General features: G+C 35.0%; 2 protein-coding genes across 2 annotated transcripts; both read left to right on the forward strand.

The window, feature by feature from the left end:
- Positions 1-2,349: 2,349 nt before the first annotated feature.
- Positions 2,350-3,321, forward strand: LOC114221398 (olfactory receptor 4K5). The gene has a single exon (XM_028119516.2). The coding sequence runs from the start codon at positions 2,350-2,352 to the stop codon at positions 3,319-3,321; it is 972 nt and encodes a 323-aa protein (XP_027975317.2).
- Positions 3,322-15,242: 11,921 nt separating this feature from the next.
- Positions 15,243-16,193, forward strand: LOC114221407 (olfactory receptor 4K1). Its single transcript, XM_028119523.2, has one exon. The coding sequence runs from the start codon at positions 15,243-15,245 to the stop codon at positions 16,191-16,193; it is 951 nt and encodes a 316-aa protein (XP_027975324.2).
- The last annotated feature ends 793 nt before the right edge of the window (positions 16,194-16,986 follow it).

Consider the following 16,986-nt stretch of genomic DNA (forward strand, 5'->3'; position numbering starts at 1 on the left):
CAAAATTAGCTATCATAACCAGGTCTTTCCCAACCAGAAGATAGCCTTTGATAAAAAAAGTTTTCCTTATTGTGGTAGCAAAAGACATAATTGAGTGTGGTAAGGTCTGAGTAGGTAGAAAAGCAACTCAAGGTAGAAGAATTAGGAAATTTTTTTTTTTTGCTTATTTTTGAATGAGTCAGACTGAGTCCTTTGTCAGTAGATACAAAGATTAAATGACAGTGGGAGAGACTAAAAAATGCAAGCTAAAGATGGCTTAACTCAGAGCTTCTAAACTCAAGGTGACCCCTGCCCTCCCTGATACTTTGCAATGTCTTAGATACATTTTGATTGTCACAACAGGGAGGTGAGTGCTATTGGCATCTAGTGGGCAAGACAAGGGATGCTACTAAACATTTTACAGTGCACAAGTCTTCCTAAGAAAGAATTATCCAACCCCAAATGTCAATAGTGCCTAGGTTGAAAAACTTGGCTTAAATGACGAACCAATACTTCATAGTTGGTGGAAAGATAAGAACCAAAAGCATATATTGAGGAACTATTCAATTGTAGCACAGTGTAAATGGTATGGGTTTCACATCATTCAGATCTAAAGCTATAGAATGTAGCCTCAGAGAGAGCTAGCCCTGAAGTCAAACGTCTGGGTTCAAGTTCTAGTTCCTTGACTTTCCAGGTATGTAACTCTAGAGAAGTTACTTATCATCTCTGTTACTCTGATTTCTTACTGCAAAATGGGATTGTGTTTACCATGTAATATTATGGGGAAATTCAATTAATTTACATAAATGGCTTGGAGATTACTAAATTTATCTGATCCTTGGTTTTCTCCTCTGTAGGTCTGGAATAATAATGCCTTCACCCTCAGGTCTGTTGTACAGATCACTTGATGTAACATAAACACAAACATCTAACTCAACTGATGCTGCTTAGCAAGGTTTCAACAAATCCAAGCTTTCTTTTCCATTTTTTTTATATTTTAAAATTATTATTTATCACTAAAAAATCTACCACATTTGTTAATTTATATATAATATATTTATACAATAAACATTTCCATTAGGTAGAGTTCATTTTACATAATAAATCCATAAACCTGAGGAAGAATAACTTTATTTTAGAAATGTGGAAACAAAAAAGAATCACACACAGAATAAGGAAATAATATAATCTACAGTATATTTCAGAATCTTCTCAATTTTTGCTCTTTTCTACACGATTATAATAAATACCGATTTGTTATTGCTAATGAATTCACTTAATTTTTCTTCTTAATTATTTGCTCTGACTCCAGAGTCCACAAAAGGTATATCTGAAATGTGGACCAAATGTGTTTCTCTGAACATTCTAATGAGTACATGAAATGATTCTGTACTTGAGGGCTTCCCTGTATGGAATGTAATTACACTGCCGGGTTGGAAACTTTTTAGTTTTCCCTTCATCCCTTCTAGGTTTTTTTAGCTGATCTAATAATTAAATTGACATATGAGAGATTAACAGGAGAAAAGGGAATTTAATTTTTTTTGCACAGGAATCCCATAAAAAAATATGAGACTCACACAAGTGACCAAAGCAGGAAGCTTTTATACCTTTTAGACAAAGAAACAACACATTTGTGAAAAACTGACAAGATAAAGGGGTTTAGGATTGAGGTATTAAATTAGTGAAGAAGTAATAATAGTTGTTTATATAGCCTTCTCAGCCCTAAACTCCCTACGTCTGGTGATAAGGATGCCTTCTATCCTCTTGGTATAGGGAGGGTACCTTTCACATGGGACATTTATCTCTCACTTTCAGGGGAACAAAGGAGGCTTAGAGTGTTCTTCTTGCACTTCTGTTTCTCAAGTAACTTTAATTCAAAATAATCAATATGCCAAGGTGGTATATTTTGGGATGCTATATTCTGCTCCCCTTCAACATCCATCTACATGAATGGCTATGTTGATCAAATGATACAAAGTTTCAGATGCAAGGTGAATAAGTTCCACAGAGCTAGTGTACAGAATGGTGACTTTAGCTAGGAATACCATATTATATACTTGAAATTTGCTAAGAAAGTGGATCTTAGTTCTCACCAGAAGGAAGAAAGGAAGGAAGGAAGGAAGGAAGGAAGGAAGGAAGGAAGGAAGGAAGGAAGGAAGGAAGGAAGGAAGGAAGGTAGGGAGGGAGGGAGCTCCTTCCTACTCTCCAGATATATTATTATGATCTCTTCAGCATTTCTTATTCAGCAAATACACATTATATCTGGGATCTCAGAATCCTTTGCATTACAAATCTGTGGTTCAGAATTCTGATCCCTTCCTATTTCCCCTCACTCAGGATTGTTGCAGAGCCCGCCTGCAGCCTGGATCCATGGATAAGGTCAATTCTTCAGTGGTGTCTGAATTTGTATTGCTGGGACTCTCTAGTTCTCAGGAGCTGCAGCTTTTCTTTTTTGTTTTCTTCTCTGTGTTATATGTGGTCATTGTGCTGGGAAACCTTCTTATTATCATCGCAGTAACTTCTGACAACAGCCTGCACTCCCCCATGTACTTCCTCCTGGGAAATCTCTCCTTTGTGGACATCTGTCAGGCTTCTTTTGCTACCCCTAAAATGATTGCAGATTTTCTGAGTGAACATAAGACCATCTCCTTCAGTAGCTGCATTACCCAGATATTCTTCGTTCACCTTTTTACTGGAGGAGAGATGGCACTACTTGTCTCCATGGCCTATGACAGATACGTAGCCATATGCAAACCCCTACACTATGTAGTCATCATGAGTCGAAGGACATGCACTGTCCTGGTAATGGTCTCCTGGACTGTGGGCTTGGTGCACACATTAAGCCAGTTATCATTTACTGTGAACCTGCCTTTTTGTGGACCCAATGTAGTAGACAGCTTTTTTTGTGACCTTCCTCGAGTGACCAAACTTGCCTGCCTGGACTCTTACATCATTGAAGTACTAGTCGTAGTCAATAGTGGAATCCTTTCCCTAAGTACTTTCTCTCTCTTGGTTGGCTCTTACATCATTGTTCTTGTCACTGTCTGGTTTAAGTCTTCTGCTGCAATGGCCAAGGCATTTTCTACACTGGCTGCCCATATCACCGTAGTAATATTGTTCTTTGGACCTTGCATCTTTATCTATGTGTGGCCCTTTACTACTTACCCTGTGGATAAACTTCTTGCCATATTTTACACCGTTTTCACCCCCATTCTAAACCCCATTATTTACACACTAAGGAACAGGGATATGAAGGCTGCCATGAGGAAGATTATGACCTATTACCTGAGGCCCAAGAAGATTTCTGAAATTCCACTAGTAGTGAGGAATTCCTTTTATTAAGACACAATTCCTTCAAATTCCTCAAATTGATTCTATAAATATTTTCAATGTGTTCTTGTGGCATATCTCAACTATGGTCGAAGTGATGAAGAAGATGATATAGACAGTATCTAATGGATATTAACTAGTCCCTTCCCAGGTATGTCCTAAGCAAAAGCTAAATATCAAAAAATATGGAAAAATATATCATGATTACTGGTTCTGGAAATAAAATAAGAGAATGACTATATGTGGATAGTATCAATACTTTCACTGCTTTAGTTGCAGGTAAATATGAATATGGTAGGGGAAAAAAAGGAGTACCTGATTCTTTGATAAGCATAAATTTAGACATTTTTCCTGATCTTAGGAGTTTCCTATTTATATGCCTGAAAATCTATATAGATGAATAATATTTGAGAATGTGAAACTGAATTTTCCCAGTCAGAAGATAGCCATTCCACTGATTTAAGTGTGTAGACTTAAGTGGAGATTTTTATTATGAAATCCCTCCCCTAACATCAATTATGCCTATCCCATATTGTTTCCCAATAACTAACAATGCTTTAAAATGAATTATACATCATCAGGAGCTTGCATTTCAACTCTTTCAGTTAATGGTTTTTCTATGATCAGTTAAGGTAATTTCAGTTTCCTCTGAAAACACTGACTTTTTAGTCTATGCTATAAGTAGCTACGCAACAGTCTTTGCATTTGGACCAAACATGGAGTTCTTAGTGACAATGAACCAATGATAAACATACAATCCAACTGCAACCTGGACCCTAAAGGATCTCTGGATCTCTACCTTGAACTCTAGGGACCACTAGGGGATTTAAATGTTGATTAAGGTTTTTAAGGTTTTTTTTTTTTTTTGATGCTTCTCAAATTTTATTTTTATATTTTTTAATTTAAATTCAATTAGCCAACATAGAGTATATCATTAGGTTTTGGTGTAGTGTTCAATGATTCATTAGTAGTTTTTATTTGCCAGAACTCCTCAATTCATAAAAGGGAATTAGACAAACATAAATATTATTCTCTCCTTTATGCTGAGGATGAAAACACTAGTTTTGCTTTTTGTTGCTTGCCTTCTTACCTTCCCAATTCCATCTCATCTTTTCTGAACCCAGCTGTAATAAAACATCATTAAGTAAAATATTGAAAAAACCTTGGGAATTTCCTCTTCTCCCACCCCACTCAATCTTTTCTTTCTCCATAGCTTTCTAGTTCTTCTGAGACCTGATATTTTTTGCTCTTTTCTACTCTCAAAGCTTACCTTCCCGTAAGGGTAGCATAACAGTAATTTACACTTCAGTGTAAATTTAAATCCATCAGCTACTTCTTCCAGGAATATATACACATTCATTTCTTTCTAATTTTAGGATACAATTCAATCAGTAGCGAGAGGGGAGAGCTAGCAGCTTAGATCTGAAACAGGGGCAGAGAGAAGAGACCTTACCAATGTTTCCTGACTCTACACTATGCAGACTGCCTTGTATTCTACTCAGGGAATGAGGTCCAGCCTTACTATTCCCCTTCTTTTTGAATAAAGGATATGTACTGTATGATTTTCTCTTAATCAGCCTATAGTGCCAAAGTATTAGGGAGGCAGAACTCATTAAAAAGCTTATTAATTTCATTCTTACCCTAATACGAAACTGAGCCTTCTTGTTAGGTATTTTGTAAAAATGTTATGTTAAATATAGTAAACAATGAGAATGACTGTGTTAAGAAATTCAGAAAGTATGTAATCTGGTTAACTGTACCAGTTACTAGCTACTCAGGTACTCATGACATTCTTTGACTATGAGATTCTTTTGAAAATATGATAAACATCATAGCTCTCCTTCCCAAACAACAGCATAAACACTTAAATATAAGATTGAATATACATTAATATTTTACTTCAGAAACTGATTTCTGTTTTTCAGTTAAAAAAAAATGACTGTAGAATGATCTTTAACAGGGGAAAGTATATGTTGTCTATGATACTGAATTAATCTTAAACTTTTATCTTACTGGAATCCTTGAAATATAGTGAGTATTAAGAAATGGAGTCTGGGGGCACCTGCGTGGCTGAGTCGGTTAAGTGTCACACTCTTGATTTTGGCTCAGGTCAAGATCTCAGAGTCCTGAGATCCAGCTCAGCCTGGAGTCTGCTTCTCTCCCTCTCCTGCTGCCCCTCCCCCCACTCACATGTGCTCTCTGTCAAATAAACAAATCTTTGAAAAACAAGAAATGGAGTCTGAATTTTCATAGCTAATATTGACAGAAGAGGAATTGTTTGAGTCAAAGAACTCTAAATTTTCCCAAATTCTTTGGATTTTTTTCACATGGCATCACGTATGTTCCTTACAAACAAACAAATTATTTTTGCAAGGTCTCCTTCAAGAACAGATGAAGTGCTATTTATATTTCAGTGAAGTTCTTCCAAAGAGTGCCTGGAAAGCCAGCAATTTTTCTTGTAATAGAGAAAAACACATTTTATTCTTAATTCTTGGTACAATCTCTTGACAAGCTGTATATTTAAAGTCCTACATTTTGAATGTTGACAATATTAACTACTTTCTTAGACACAATTTCAGAGCTGTTAGAAGAATTTCTAGTTAATGCATGCCAGGAAAAACAGCAATGATCACAATAATGTGTGGAGTTTCCTCTCATCAGAAGAGTAACAAGAGCAGGAAAGTTGCTGAAAATAAAATTCTCCATTTTATAAAGAAGAATCATATTTTTTCCTTTGAGTATTTCTTGACAAGAAGCTCTATAGATTTTCAGTTTGTTGTCTCTTGACATCAAGTCCACCCTTCATTGGCGTGCTTTGTGATACCAGACCTGGACTCAAAACATTTCACCTTCGTCATGAGAGGATGTTGGATGAACACTACAGAGAAAAAGAGGCTTTTCTTCCCACTTCCAGTGTCCGTAATTTCTTTCTCCTACAGTGCAGCTGCCATGGGCCATCCAGTGGCACTCATCCTCCAGCAAGTTTTATTGCCAGTCTTAGCATTTCATTTCCTGCTCCTCATTCCTTCCATCTGTGGACTGGCTTTGTTCTTATCCAGGGAACCTATTCATAAGCTCTCCAGAGAGTTCTGAAACTCACCCTTGGGGAGGGGATCCCCCTTCCAAGTTTATTCCTTCCTTGGGTTCTGTCCTTTAGCCCTAGCGCATTATTTGGAGTTCTCTTTCATCCCTTTTTTATAATCTTTATTACCAGTTACTAAGTCTTCATATTTAATATTCCCTGTTCAAAATACCGGTGTAGTTTCTGTCTCCTGATGGCACTCTGACAGAGAAACATTTAAGTATTTAGAAGATATTGAAAAATCAGAAGCATCTAAAAGTGGTTCATAAAATATGACATGTTATGAGGAAACTCAGGAGCTGGCTGAAGCAAAAAATGTTAGCGGTTTCATCTGTTTATACACTGAAGTGAAATTCATCCACAACATATTTCAAAATATGCAAAATCCTAGCATCTATGAAGTGTATGATATCATTTGCAAACTATTTAAATTTTTTTCTTGTAAGACAACAAATGGAGTATTTACTAACTTAAAAAAAATAAAATAAATAAAATTTCATTGTCTGCTCCAAGCCAGTATGACTATGTCCATAGCAAAGGTTTGTTTTTGTTTTTGTTCATTTGTTTCTCCCCATTGATGGATTTTTTTTTAATGTGATAGGAAACCTTGTAGAGTGCTCTGTAATGAGGGAAAATGGAGAATTCAAGTGTATGGAACACTGAATCCTTAAAGTTTGTATTAAAGTTTTAATCATCAGTCCCCTTTTTCATGAAAAGATCCTACTGAAGAACTTTCCATTTGAAAATATAAATCTGCTTGTTATCTTTACCCTGCAGGTCTTAAGACCACTGCCAAGGCAGAAGCAGCACCACTCTGTGTTATTGCATTTGTGTGTCATACATTCAATGATAAAAACAAACAAAATATAAAGCCAAGAGTTCATAGACTTCAACAAACTTTTTTTCATAAAATACTTCAGATTACTCTAGTTCCAATAAAACAGAGACATTCATAATACTAAAACCAGTGCATTTTTAATTTACTTTCTATCAACTATTCAAGGTAACTAGCAATATATTTCAGCTGGAATTGAAACATTAAGCGCAGTAGAATCCAATGTTATATTTTGTTTAAAACAAATCTTAATATAGTTTGGTAATAATTTTTTTCATACAGGTATTTTTAAATGATAATTTGAAATACTCTTTTTTTTTCTGTCTGGTTCACTTTTCCTATACCACTGAGAAACTGACAGAGACATAAATTTAACTGCATAAAAATGGGGAAATAAGAAAAGCACATTTTAGAAATCTGAAAATAACTTTTGCACTGCTTGTCAAAAGACTTGTCCAATCCAAGCACAGACTATATTATTATTATGTGCTCTTGAGTAGATTACTTGCTTTTGATCAGGTCCCCTCCTTAAAATCTTTCAATTCCTATCCATTACTCTTAGGACAAAAGGAAAAAGAATCCTCATTAACCCGATTAATAAGGCTCTTGGCTCTCTACTCATAACACCACACTCACCCACATCCTCATTTAATTAATACGGTTCCCCCTCACAGAAGTAAACTCCACAAGAACAGGGACTTTGTCTATGGCAGATGAACATATTCCTAAAGTGTTTTTCATAATGTGATTATTTTTAAAAAGTAGATGTGGTACCAAAAGCCAGGGCAGACTTGTTTGTTCCCTCATCTTTCAGAGTTAAATTACTTCTGCTATATGTATGAGCTAATACATATAGCAGAAGTAGTAGATGAGTAACACTTCAGAGAAGGAACAGAAACTTAATGCATAGCTCAGAGAATAAAGGAGCTGAAGTGATGGAACAGACTCTAGAGAGAGAAGACAATATGGCCAGTGGAAAGTGTACCTCAAGATGCTAGCTTAGGATAAAAAGCGAAGAAGCTTTAGTTCCATTAAAATAGAAATAACTGGAAATAATTCAAGTTCACCATAGGGTAAAAGAAAAGTGTTAGTAGTATAATTTCCAAAAACACACAGTAGCAGAAACCTCCAGGAGAAACATTAAATGACTACAAGGCATTTCATGATGGTCTTTAGAAGACCGAAAAGGGAGAAGACTCTGACAGCAGAGTCAAGATACAGTATTTCACCATAGGTATTTTTACTTTTTTTTTTGACAAAATTATATTTCATCATAAATACTTTCCTTTGGAGAAGATCCTTGCCATCTAATATGCTGTACTTTCAGTATCTTGAAATTCCAAACTATATCGGGACCAAATACATGAAGGATGTCACAAAGTAACTGAAATGTCAATGAAGAAAACCTCTCAACTCTATCTTGTGATAGAGTTTTCACAATTAAAGAAAAAAAAAATCAGTCACTCCCTCACCCTCTGAAACATTTGCAGTTGACCCATTTCTATATTGGCTCTCCTACTTTGTCACAATATAGTCCTTAGGAAACTTAATGGTCCTGGTAATCTATACATCATCATACTAGTCCGCTACATTTAAAGCACATAGTGACTGGACCTTTAAGCAGAAATGACATAAAAGAGGGTAAGAGATAATCCCTAACATTTCAGGCATCTGCCAAGTCATTCAGGTTTTAAGGGTTTGAATATTCTGGGGCATGATACATAATCCCCTCATAACATAAAAGACACGTAACTTTGTTTTGTACTCCTTACCACTGAGAAAGAGACACAGTGCTTAAACAGGCTCACTGAATTTTGGAGGCAGCATAAAGCTGCCTTGTAAACACGTCTTTGACACAATTTTAGACTGAGTCACACAGGTTTCCAGTTTCCAATGAATCTTTTGTACCAAGTCCGGTCTTGAGTGCAAGCTTCCCTTGCTCTTCACACTATACAAACCAGGAAAACCAGTGAAATAGAGGTAGGGATAATAAATAAGAACACTGTGTAGATTCTTTGGCAAAATCACTTAGAAGAATGACAATGCTAACTCCTAGGATCCTAGAAAAGAAGCCCTGCATCCTCCAGCAGAGAACTACACACTTGTTGAAAAGCAAATGCTAGGATGCTGCAGGGCCCTACCCAGAGACTGAGTTTTCTAGTGACAGTGACCATGGGTTTTCAAGTAACTATGTGACTAGCACCGCTCATCATGAACCAAGTATCAACAAGTCATAATTTCTAGCTGTCACAGCGGTAAGCCATCATATATTGCAACTGGTACCTCTGGGATCAGGCTGAAACAGGTATAAAAGCCCAAGTAACCAGCACCCTTGAGTAGTCCAGAATTCTATACTACCTACTTCTGTTGAATTCATACCTTTACTTCAGGTCAACTTTATGGTCTCATAGAAGGTTTTCCATAAATGGTTTGATTCTATGTCTCAAGGCAAGCCAAAAAATGGACAACTGCTGCATTCTTGCCCACTCAGATGACTAATGGAAACTGCTGAGGGAAAATTCTATTACTGGGAAGAGCCATAAACATTTCACTCAATTATTAAATTTGGGATGGAAAATTGGTTCTGAGTAAAAATAAATATGAATTCCTGGACAGTGAAAAATAGTTTTGCTGGTTTGGTAGATGTCTTGAAAGATCAAAATTGGAATATGTGGCAGAGAAAAGTGAGGATAGATCTATGTGAGTAGGCACAAAGTGTGTGGATTTTTATATGTCACATCAGTGTCCATCTGAGACCAAAGCCATGGAATCCCTTTTATTAAGGTTAGTCTCCTAAGTACTGCTACTGCTCCTGAACACTTGATCAGAAGAAGGGACTGAACCTGAAAACCTGATATGATGCCATTCCCCAGTGAGACATATCCATTCAGTGGCAAGTCAATTATATCACACCGCTTCTTCCATGTGGGGGGCAGTGAATTGCTCTTATTGAGATGGACTCCTACTCTAGATATGGGTTTTCCTTCCCTACCTGCAGTTCCTCTCAATTATCCTAGGACTGTAATTTTGTCAGACTCTTAAAACTAAAAAAAAATAATAATAAAATAAAATAAAATAAAATTTTCTTAAAAATAAATATTTTCTTTTTTCTTTTTTAAAAGATTTTATTTATTGGTCAGAGAGACGGACAGAGAGGCACAAGCACGGGGAGTGGCAGGCAGAGGGGGATGCAGGCTCCCTGCTGAGCAAGGAGCCAGATTCAGGACTCGATCCTAGTACCCTGGGATCGTGACCTGAGCCAAAGGCAGATGCTTAACCGACTAAGCCACCCAGGCATCCCCAAAATAAATATTTTCTGAAAGAATTTACATTATATTTATATTATATTTAGATTTAGATGCTAATTTTTTGGCAAAACTGAGTCTTTCTAATCAATAAAAGGAACATACCTCCCTATATTTCTTATTCCTTTCATATATTCACTGTTTTAAAATTTTCATCATGTACGACCTGTATATTTATGATTAACTTTTTCCAGATACTTTATATTTTATCTTTTGTTTCTATTGTGAATGGAAACTGTTCATTGTATTTTCTTTGTAATTTTATAAAGTGTTGCTCATTAGGGGCAACTGGTTGGCTCAGTCGGTAGAGAATGTAACTCTCGATCTCAAGGTCATGAGCTCAAGCCCCACTTTGGGCATGGAGCCCAGTAAATAAAATAAATTAAATAAATAAACAAATAAATAAAGTTTTGCTCATTAAATGTATTTTTCTAACTTTTTTAAAGATCACACTTCTGCCAAATAGTCAAGATGTAAGATGTAAAAACACAGAAAGTAAAATTTTAAAATAATATTTCCTAAACTTATTATTATATATATAGTATATTTGGCCATAGCTTAAACTTTTAAAAATATTTACAGATTCACTTTACGTCCCTTTTATACATTTCTTCACCCTATTCCTTTTGTTTTTCATTTCAGTTTAGAATTTGTTATTACTCACCGGGGTATTTTAAAACTTTTTTCATAATTTTGTCCATATTTTTTTGGTTTCTAAAAATATGCACATAATAATTTTATCAATCTCCAATTACTTTCTCCTGACATGTTTTATAATGACATATAAAATTCATATACAAAAATTAATAAAAAATAATTTTAATCACTGAATATATTCCATCATGTTAAAAAATATTGCTTCACTCTAAAATTCATAGATATGTAGGTGTTTTTCCAGTATTAGCTATCTCTTCCAATGCTGCAATATCACTGTTCATGCATCGCTAGGTATGTGAACGTTTTACTAGAGTATATATACACACAGACACACACACAAAGCATATATAGGGAAACTTATTTTCAATTTCCTTCTTTAAAGATGACCATTTGAAACTCACATCTATATCACCACATTTGGAAATATAGAAAACTTATGTAAAATATAGTTGGAAGGACTGTTGACATACATTTAGACAGAAGTAAAAGATTTTTCATGGAAAAGAAATGAGAGCACCTTCAAGTATTTGAAAACCCATCATGTTGAAGTGAGAATACATTTGTTCTATTAAACTACTAATGTTAGAACCAGTTGTGCAATTTAACAATAGATGGAACTATCTTGGGAAGTCGTGAGCTCCTTTTGATTGGAGGAAAACACCCTGAGGCTAGGTGATTATTTGTAAGATGGTTTGATTATTTTAACAGAAAGTTAGTGGTTGAAAAAGTATTTGCTGAGAGGAAGTCAGTGAAAATCTAATAATATTTTGCTTTCCTACATACCAACTAGTTGGTAAAAAAAAACTTCTTTGTTTTCCATTCCTGGAAAGAAAATTTTGTAAAACATAATTACTCCCACTGCAGGATGACATCAGACTTCCAATGAATGATTTCTCTCTTCCCCAATGAAATCTGTTTCCTAGAATAAGAATGAAGACTTTATATTGCCTTACCTTAGGATACTGTACTTGTATAGTCAGGAGCAGAGGAGGAGCCTCACTCCCTGAGGGGCTTGCTTCTGCACACCTCAGTGCAGAGACCTAGTTAAAATACATCAAGTAAAGAATATATCACAAATATTTTAGGCATGAAGACGCATAGCAAAAGCAGGGAGCTTAGAAACTAACTGTGGGACACCATATTTGGAGAAAATAAGGAAGAACTGAAGGACTGGGAGAAATCATTAAAAGTGTAAATATACATGCATTTGATCACTGTGTTTGGACTAGATAATTTGTAAATTGTATTCTAGATGCAAAATCAGCAACTAGATCGAAAAGGAAAAGTTAACTGTTATCTCAGTCAAACTGGAATCTCCACCTAAAAGAGGCAAATAATGTGCTCTCCACTTCTCTGTTGATTTCCCACTACACGGGCTTAGGGCAGCTCTGATCTAATAGGATCACCATCTGATAAACAAAGGGAAGTATGCTATAACCATTATCTGTCCCTTCTTTGCTTCTTTCATGCTTTCCATTCAGAGAATATTTTCCTGTTGTTAGGCAAATATTTGTTGACCATCAAAATTCCCCTGGAATGAAGAAGGAGTGGCTACACAAAGTAGGTCAACAAGGGTATCCTTGATTGTTTTTTACAGCTAGGCTTTTAGGTAATCAACTATTATAAGGCAAAATAATGAAAAAAATATGCATATGGTTTTGGAGTTCTATTGAGATATTTTAGATCGGTACTGATATAACATCAACTTCTATATATCAGACTTGGTCTTACATTGGAGAATGTAAGAATTTCCTTACAAGAGGAAATTCTCTTACAGTGTATTTTCTGATCTGAAAACATTTGTATCTCTGAAGTGTTCTAGTGATGAAAACGTGAATGACTCATTAATGGAGAAGCTTCTGGGTGTTCTGTGCATAGTCCAAGGAATTCTGAGTGACTTGTATAAACTTCACATGTTTCCATAATATAACTGCCTCTGCATTTAGAATTTTAGAGATGAAAACAGCCTTGGAAATAATCTAGTTCTATCTTCTAAGGTCAGTCATATAACTAAGTGGTATATATTATGTATCTCTTCTAATAGATACCGACCTTAATTATTAAAAAGAAAATGAAATCTAACACTGAACCTGGTTTACTCTATTTGGATTAAGAAATCATAGGAAATTCAGCATGGAAAGGATTTTCTAGTTATTTCATATATTTTGAAAAATGAAGACTGACAAACCTTAACATTCATTAGGTATTGAAAAGATGGAATTTGCAGAAAATTTTATTTTCAGAGTATCTTTTTTCAAAGATAAAATGATCTTTAAGAATTGTATTAATACCGCTAACTTTACCTAACATGTTTTAACCATTATGCTTTCCCCTTCTCTTCCTCCTCCTCTCCTTCCTCTCACTCTTTAATGTTATCTTACTAAGTTACCATATTTGGCAGGCTTTGCACAGTAAATTGTAAGAAGTCCCTCATGGCATCTTCTTAAATTTGAAATTTTAATCTTATCCTTTTTAAAATTAATAACTATAGTCTTTTAGGATTTTAGATCTTAGAAATAGGATTCTTTTTCCTTTCCAATGTTTATTTGCCTCCTTCTCTCCCCTTTGCATTATAAATATGTGATCAGACATGGTTCAACTCTTCCACATGGAGATAAGAATCCTGTAATAGAAGTTCAAATGGAGTTCAGTTCATGCCTTATTGATCTCTTTATATTCTTCAGTCACTTAAGTTTTGGCATTCTTCTTAAAACTAGATATCATAATTCAAATGCAAAGATGGAAATCCTTGAAAGAGTAGGACTTAGTGCTTCAACAGCCATAATGAAAGCTTGTAACAGTTTAAACATTTGATTTATGTTTACCTGTACAATTTTGCTTTTAAAACTTTAAATATCTATTATATTAGTTATATATATCATGGCCAAATACAGAGTACAAAATCAATCAGTATAATGAGCAATAAATATCTACTGTGTATTGTTGGGTACATAGGACTAAAGGCAAAAATGATTCCTGAACAACCAGGGGTTATGTAGGATCTTCTTCTGGGATCAAATGGCCACATGGTGTCCAATGACAAAAAAACATTCAAGAGGCAATTCGAACACTAAACTTTACTCTTCTGAAAATCTTTTATGCATTCAAAATGCACCATGTGTAGTTATATGGAATATTTCCGAAAGGATGATTTCTGAAAGGTGTCACAGATTTTGATAAATCCAGGTGTATCAGATGTGTTTAGGAAGAGACAAAAGGTAGAGTCAGAATACACATTGGTGGTTGATTCAAAATTGATCTTTATGTGACAGAAGGTGAACTCTGATAAACTACTGTTAAATGGATGAAAGAAACATTCTTGATCTTTAAAGAAACTTCAGAGTATCAACATTGCCTCTTCTTTTCATAATATGGCAAATTGCTTCCATGAAGCTTCTTAAAACATTGTCAAAGCACTTTGTGATTTTCAATTTCAAGAATATTAATCTAGTCTACTTAGCCTTCTGTTCAAGGCATTAATAACTGCATCCATGCTTTGCTCCTGATCTGTCATTCCCATCTTCATTTTTATTGTTCCTTAGCATACCCTCCTCCAGCCAGGCCATTCAATAAAAGGTTTTGTGAAAATGTCTTTCATACTTTTACCTTTATATCTTTCTTCCTTCTAGTCCCTTTGCTTGAAATAGACTTTTCCTTCAGTTTTGGCCGGCGAATTCCAAACTTTAAAGAAATTTTGGCTTAAATAATACCTATCCCATGACACCTTACCTCACCATTTTGGCATAATTTTTTTCATCTTACTAATATTTGTGGCATTAATGTATCACTTACATTTGCTTGTTTGGGATTTAATATTTTTTTAATATGTGTATCTACCAAATTATGAAAGCATCCATATGATACCTTTTTTCCCCTATACTTCTACTTTCCATAGCAGTCACAGATGTTAGTCAATTGATTACTTATACAATTTCATTAAACTAAATTGCCTTTAAATGAAATCTTATCATATTTCTTTTGAATATATACTAGATATAGTACCACCATTGTGATCTTTCCTGATTTTCTTTTACTTAGGTAACAGTAAGTTAACATGGAGAGTGGCTCCATGGCTCACACAAATGAATCAGTGGTATCTGAGTTTGTGCTTCTGGGACTTTCTAAGTCTTGGGAACTTCAGCTGTTCTTTTTTGCCATCTTCTCTTTGGTGTATGTGACATCAGTTCTGGGCAACATCATGATTATTGTTATAATTTCTTCTGACTCCCATTTGAACTCTCCTATGTACTTTCTGCTCAGTAACCTTTCTTTCATTGATATCTGCCAGTCTAGTTTTGCGACCCCCAAGATGCTTGTGGACTTCTTTGTTGAACACAAGACTATCTCCTTTGAGGGCTGCATGGCCCAGATATTCCTTCTTCATAGTTTTGTTGGGAGTGAGATGATGTTGCTTGTAGCTATGGCATATGACAGATTTATAGCCATCTGTAAACCCCTACACTATAACACAATTATGAATCGGAGACTATGTATAATTTTTGTGTCTATTTCCTGGGCTGTGGGTATTCTTCATTCTGTGAGTCACTTGGCTTTTACAGTGGATCTGCCATTCTGTGGCCCCAATGAGGTAGACAGCTTCTTTTGTGACCTTCCCCTCGTGATAGAGCTGGCTTGTATGGATACTTATGAAATGGAAATTATGACCCTAACTAACAGTGGCCTGATATCATTGGGTTGTTTTCTGGCTTTAATTATTTCCTACACCATCATTTTGATCACTGTTCATCGCCGGCCCTCCAGCAGGTCATCCAAGGCACTTTCTACATTAACTGCTCACATCACAGTAGTGATTCTTTTCTTTGGGCCTTGCATTTACTTCTATATATGGCCTTTTAGCAGACTTTCTGTGGATAAGTTCCTTTCTGTGTTCTACACTGTTTGTACGCCCCTGTTGAATCCCATCATCTACTCTCTAAGGAATGAAGATGTTAAATCATCCATGCAAAAGCTAAGAAACCGTCATGTGAACTCCTGGAAAAACTAGGGATAACCATGAAGGAACATAATCCTGAATGGGAATGAAGAGCCTCTACTGGATCACAACACCATGCCAACTATTTTTGCTAATGATATGGGTTAGTGAGTTATGGAACTGGATTTCTGTCTGAAGTGCAAGAGAATTGCATGAAATCGGTTTATTATTTAGGTATAATTTTAACCCATTTGTCATTGCTTAAATTTCTAATATATAAATTCTCTTGAAAATATTTAAAATCCTTTTAAATATCTCATAAACAATTTAGAGATTCTAATCTACATAAAATGCTACTCATGTTATTAAATTTGTGATTCTCTTCAACTGGACACATGACATTTTTATACCTTGCAATCAAAATGTATACGCAAATTGAGTTTCTGATACCTTCAACTTATTAATAACTTTTTTCCATATATTGACATAGTAAAAAGAAATGTGTCTTAAAACATAGACTTTACCTCATTAATGTACATTGTTAGCTTATCTTTTCTTTTTGTATTGAATATTTTGGTAATTTATAATTTGGTTAGATATACAGTTGATGCTTGAACAATATGGGTTTGAACTGTATGGGTTCAACACCTTTACATTGTTTTTTTTTTGTTTATAAATACAGTATAATACTGTAAATGTATTTTTATCTTCTTAATGATTTTCTTAAAATATTTTCTTGAGCTTACTTTATTGTAAGAATACAGTATATAACATATATAACATATAAGATATGTGCCAATTGACTGTTTATGTTATCAGTAAGGCTTCCAATCAATAGTAGGCTATTAGGAGTTAAATTTGGGGG

Source organism: Eumetopias jubatus, unplaced genomic scaffold, assembly GCF_037043125.1.
Source record: "Eumetopias jubatus isolate StellerSeaLion01/CBP00866 unplaced genomic scaffold, mEumJub1_p1.0 scaffold_7, whole genome shotgun sequence".
NCBI lineage: Eukaryota > Metazoa > Chordata > Mammalia > Carnivora > Otariidae > Eumetopias > Eumetopias jubatus.

What these genes read in the sequence shown, in the direction of transcription:
- LOC114221398 (XM_028119516.2), top strand. Translation starts at nt 2,350, where the DNA reads ATGGATAAGGTCAATTCTTCAGTGGTGTCTGAATTTGTATTGCTGGGA.
- LOC114221407 (XM_028119523.2), top strand. Translation starts at nt 15,243, where the DNA reads ATGGAGAGTGGCTCCATGGCTCACACAAATGAATCAGTGGTATCTGAG.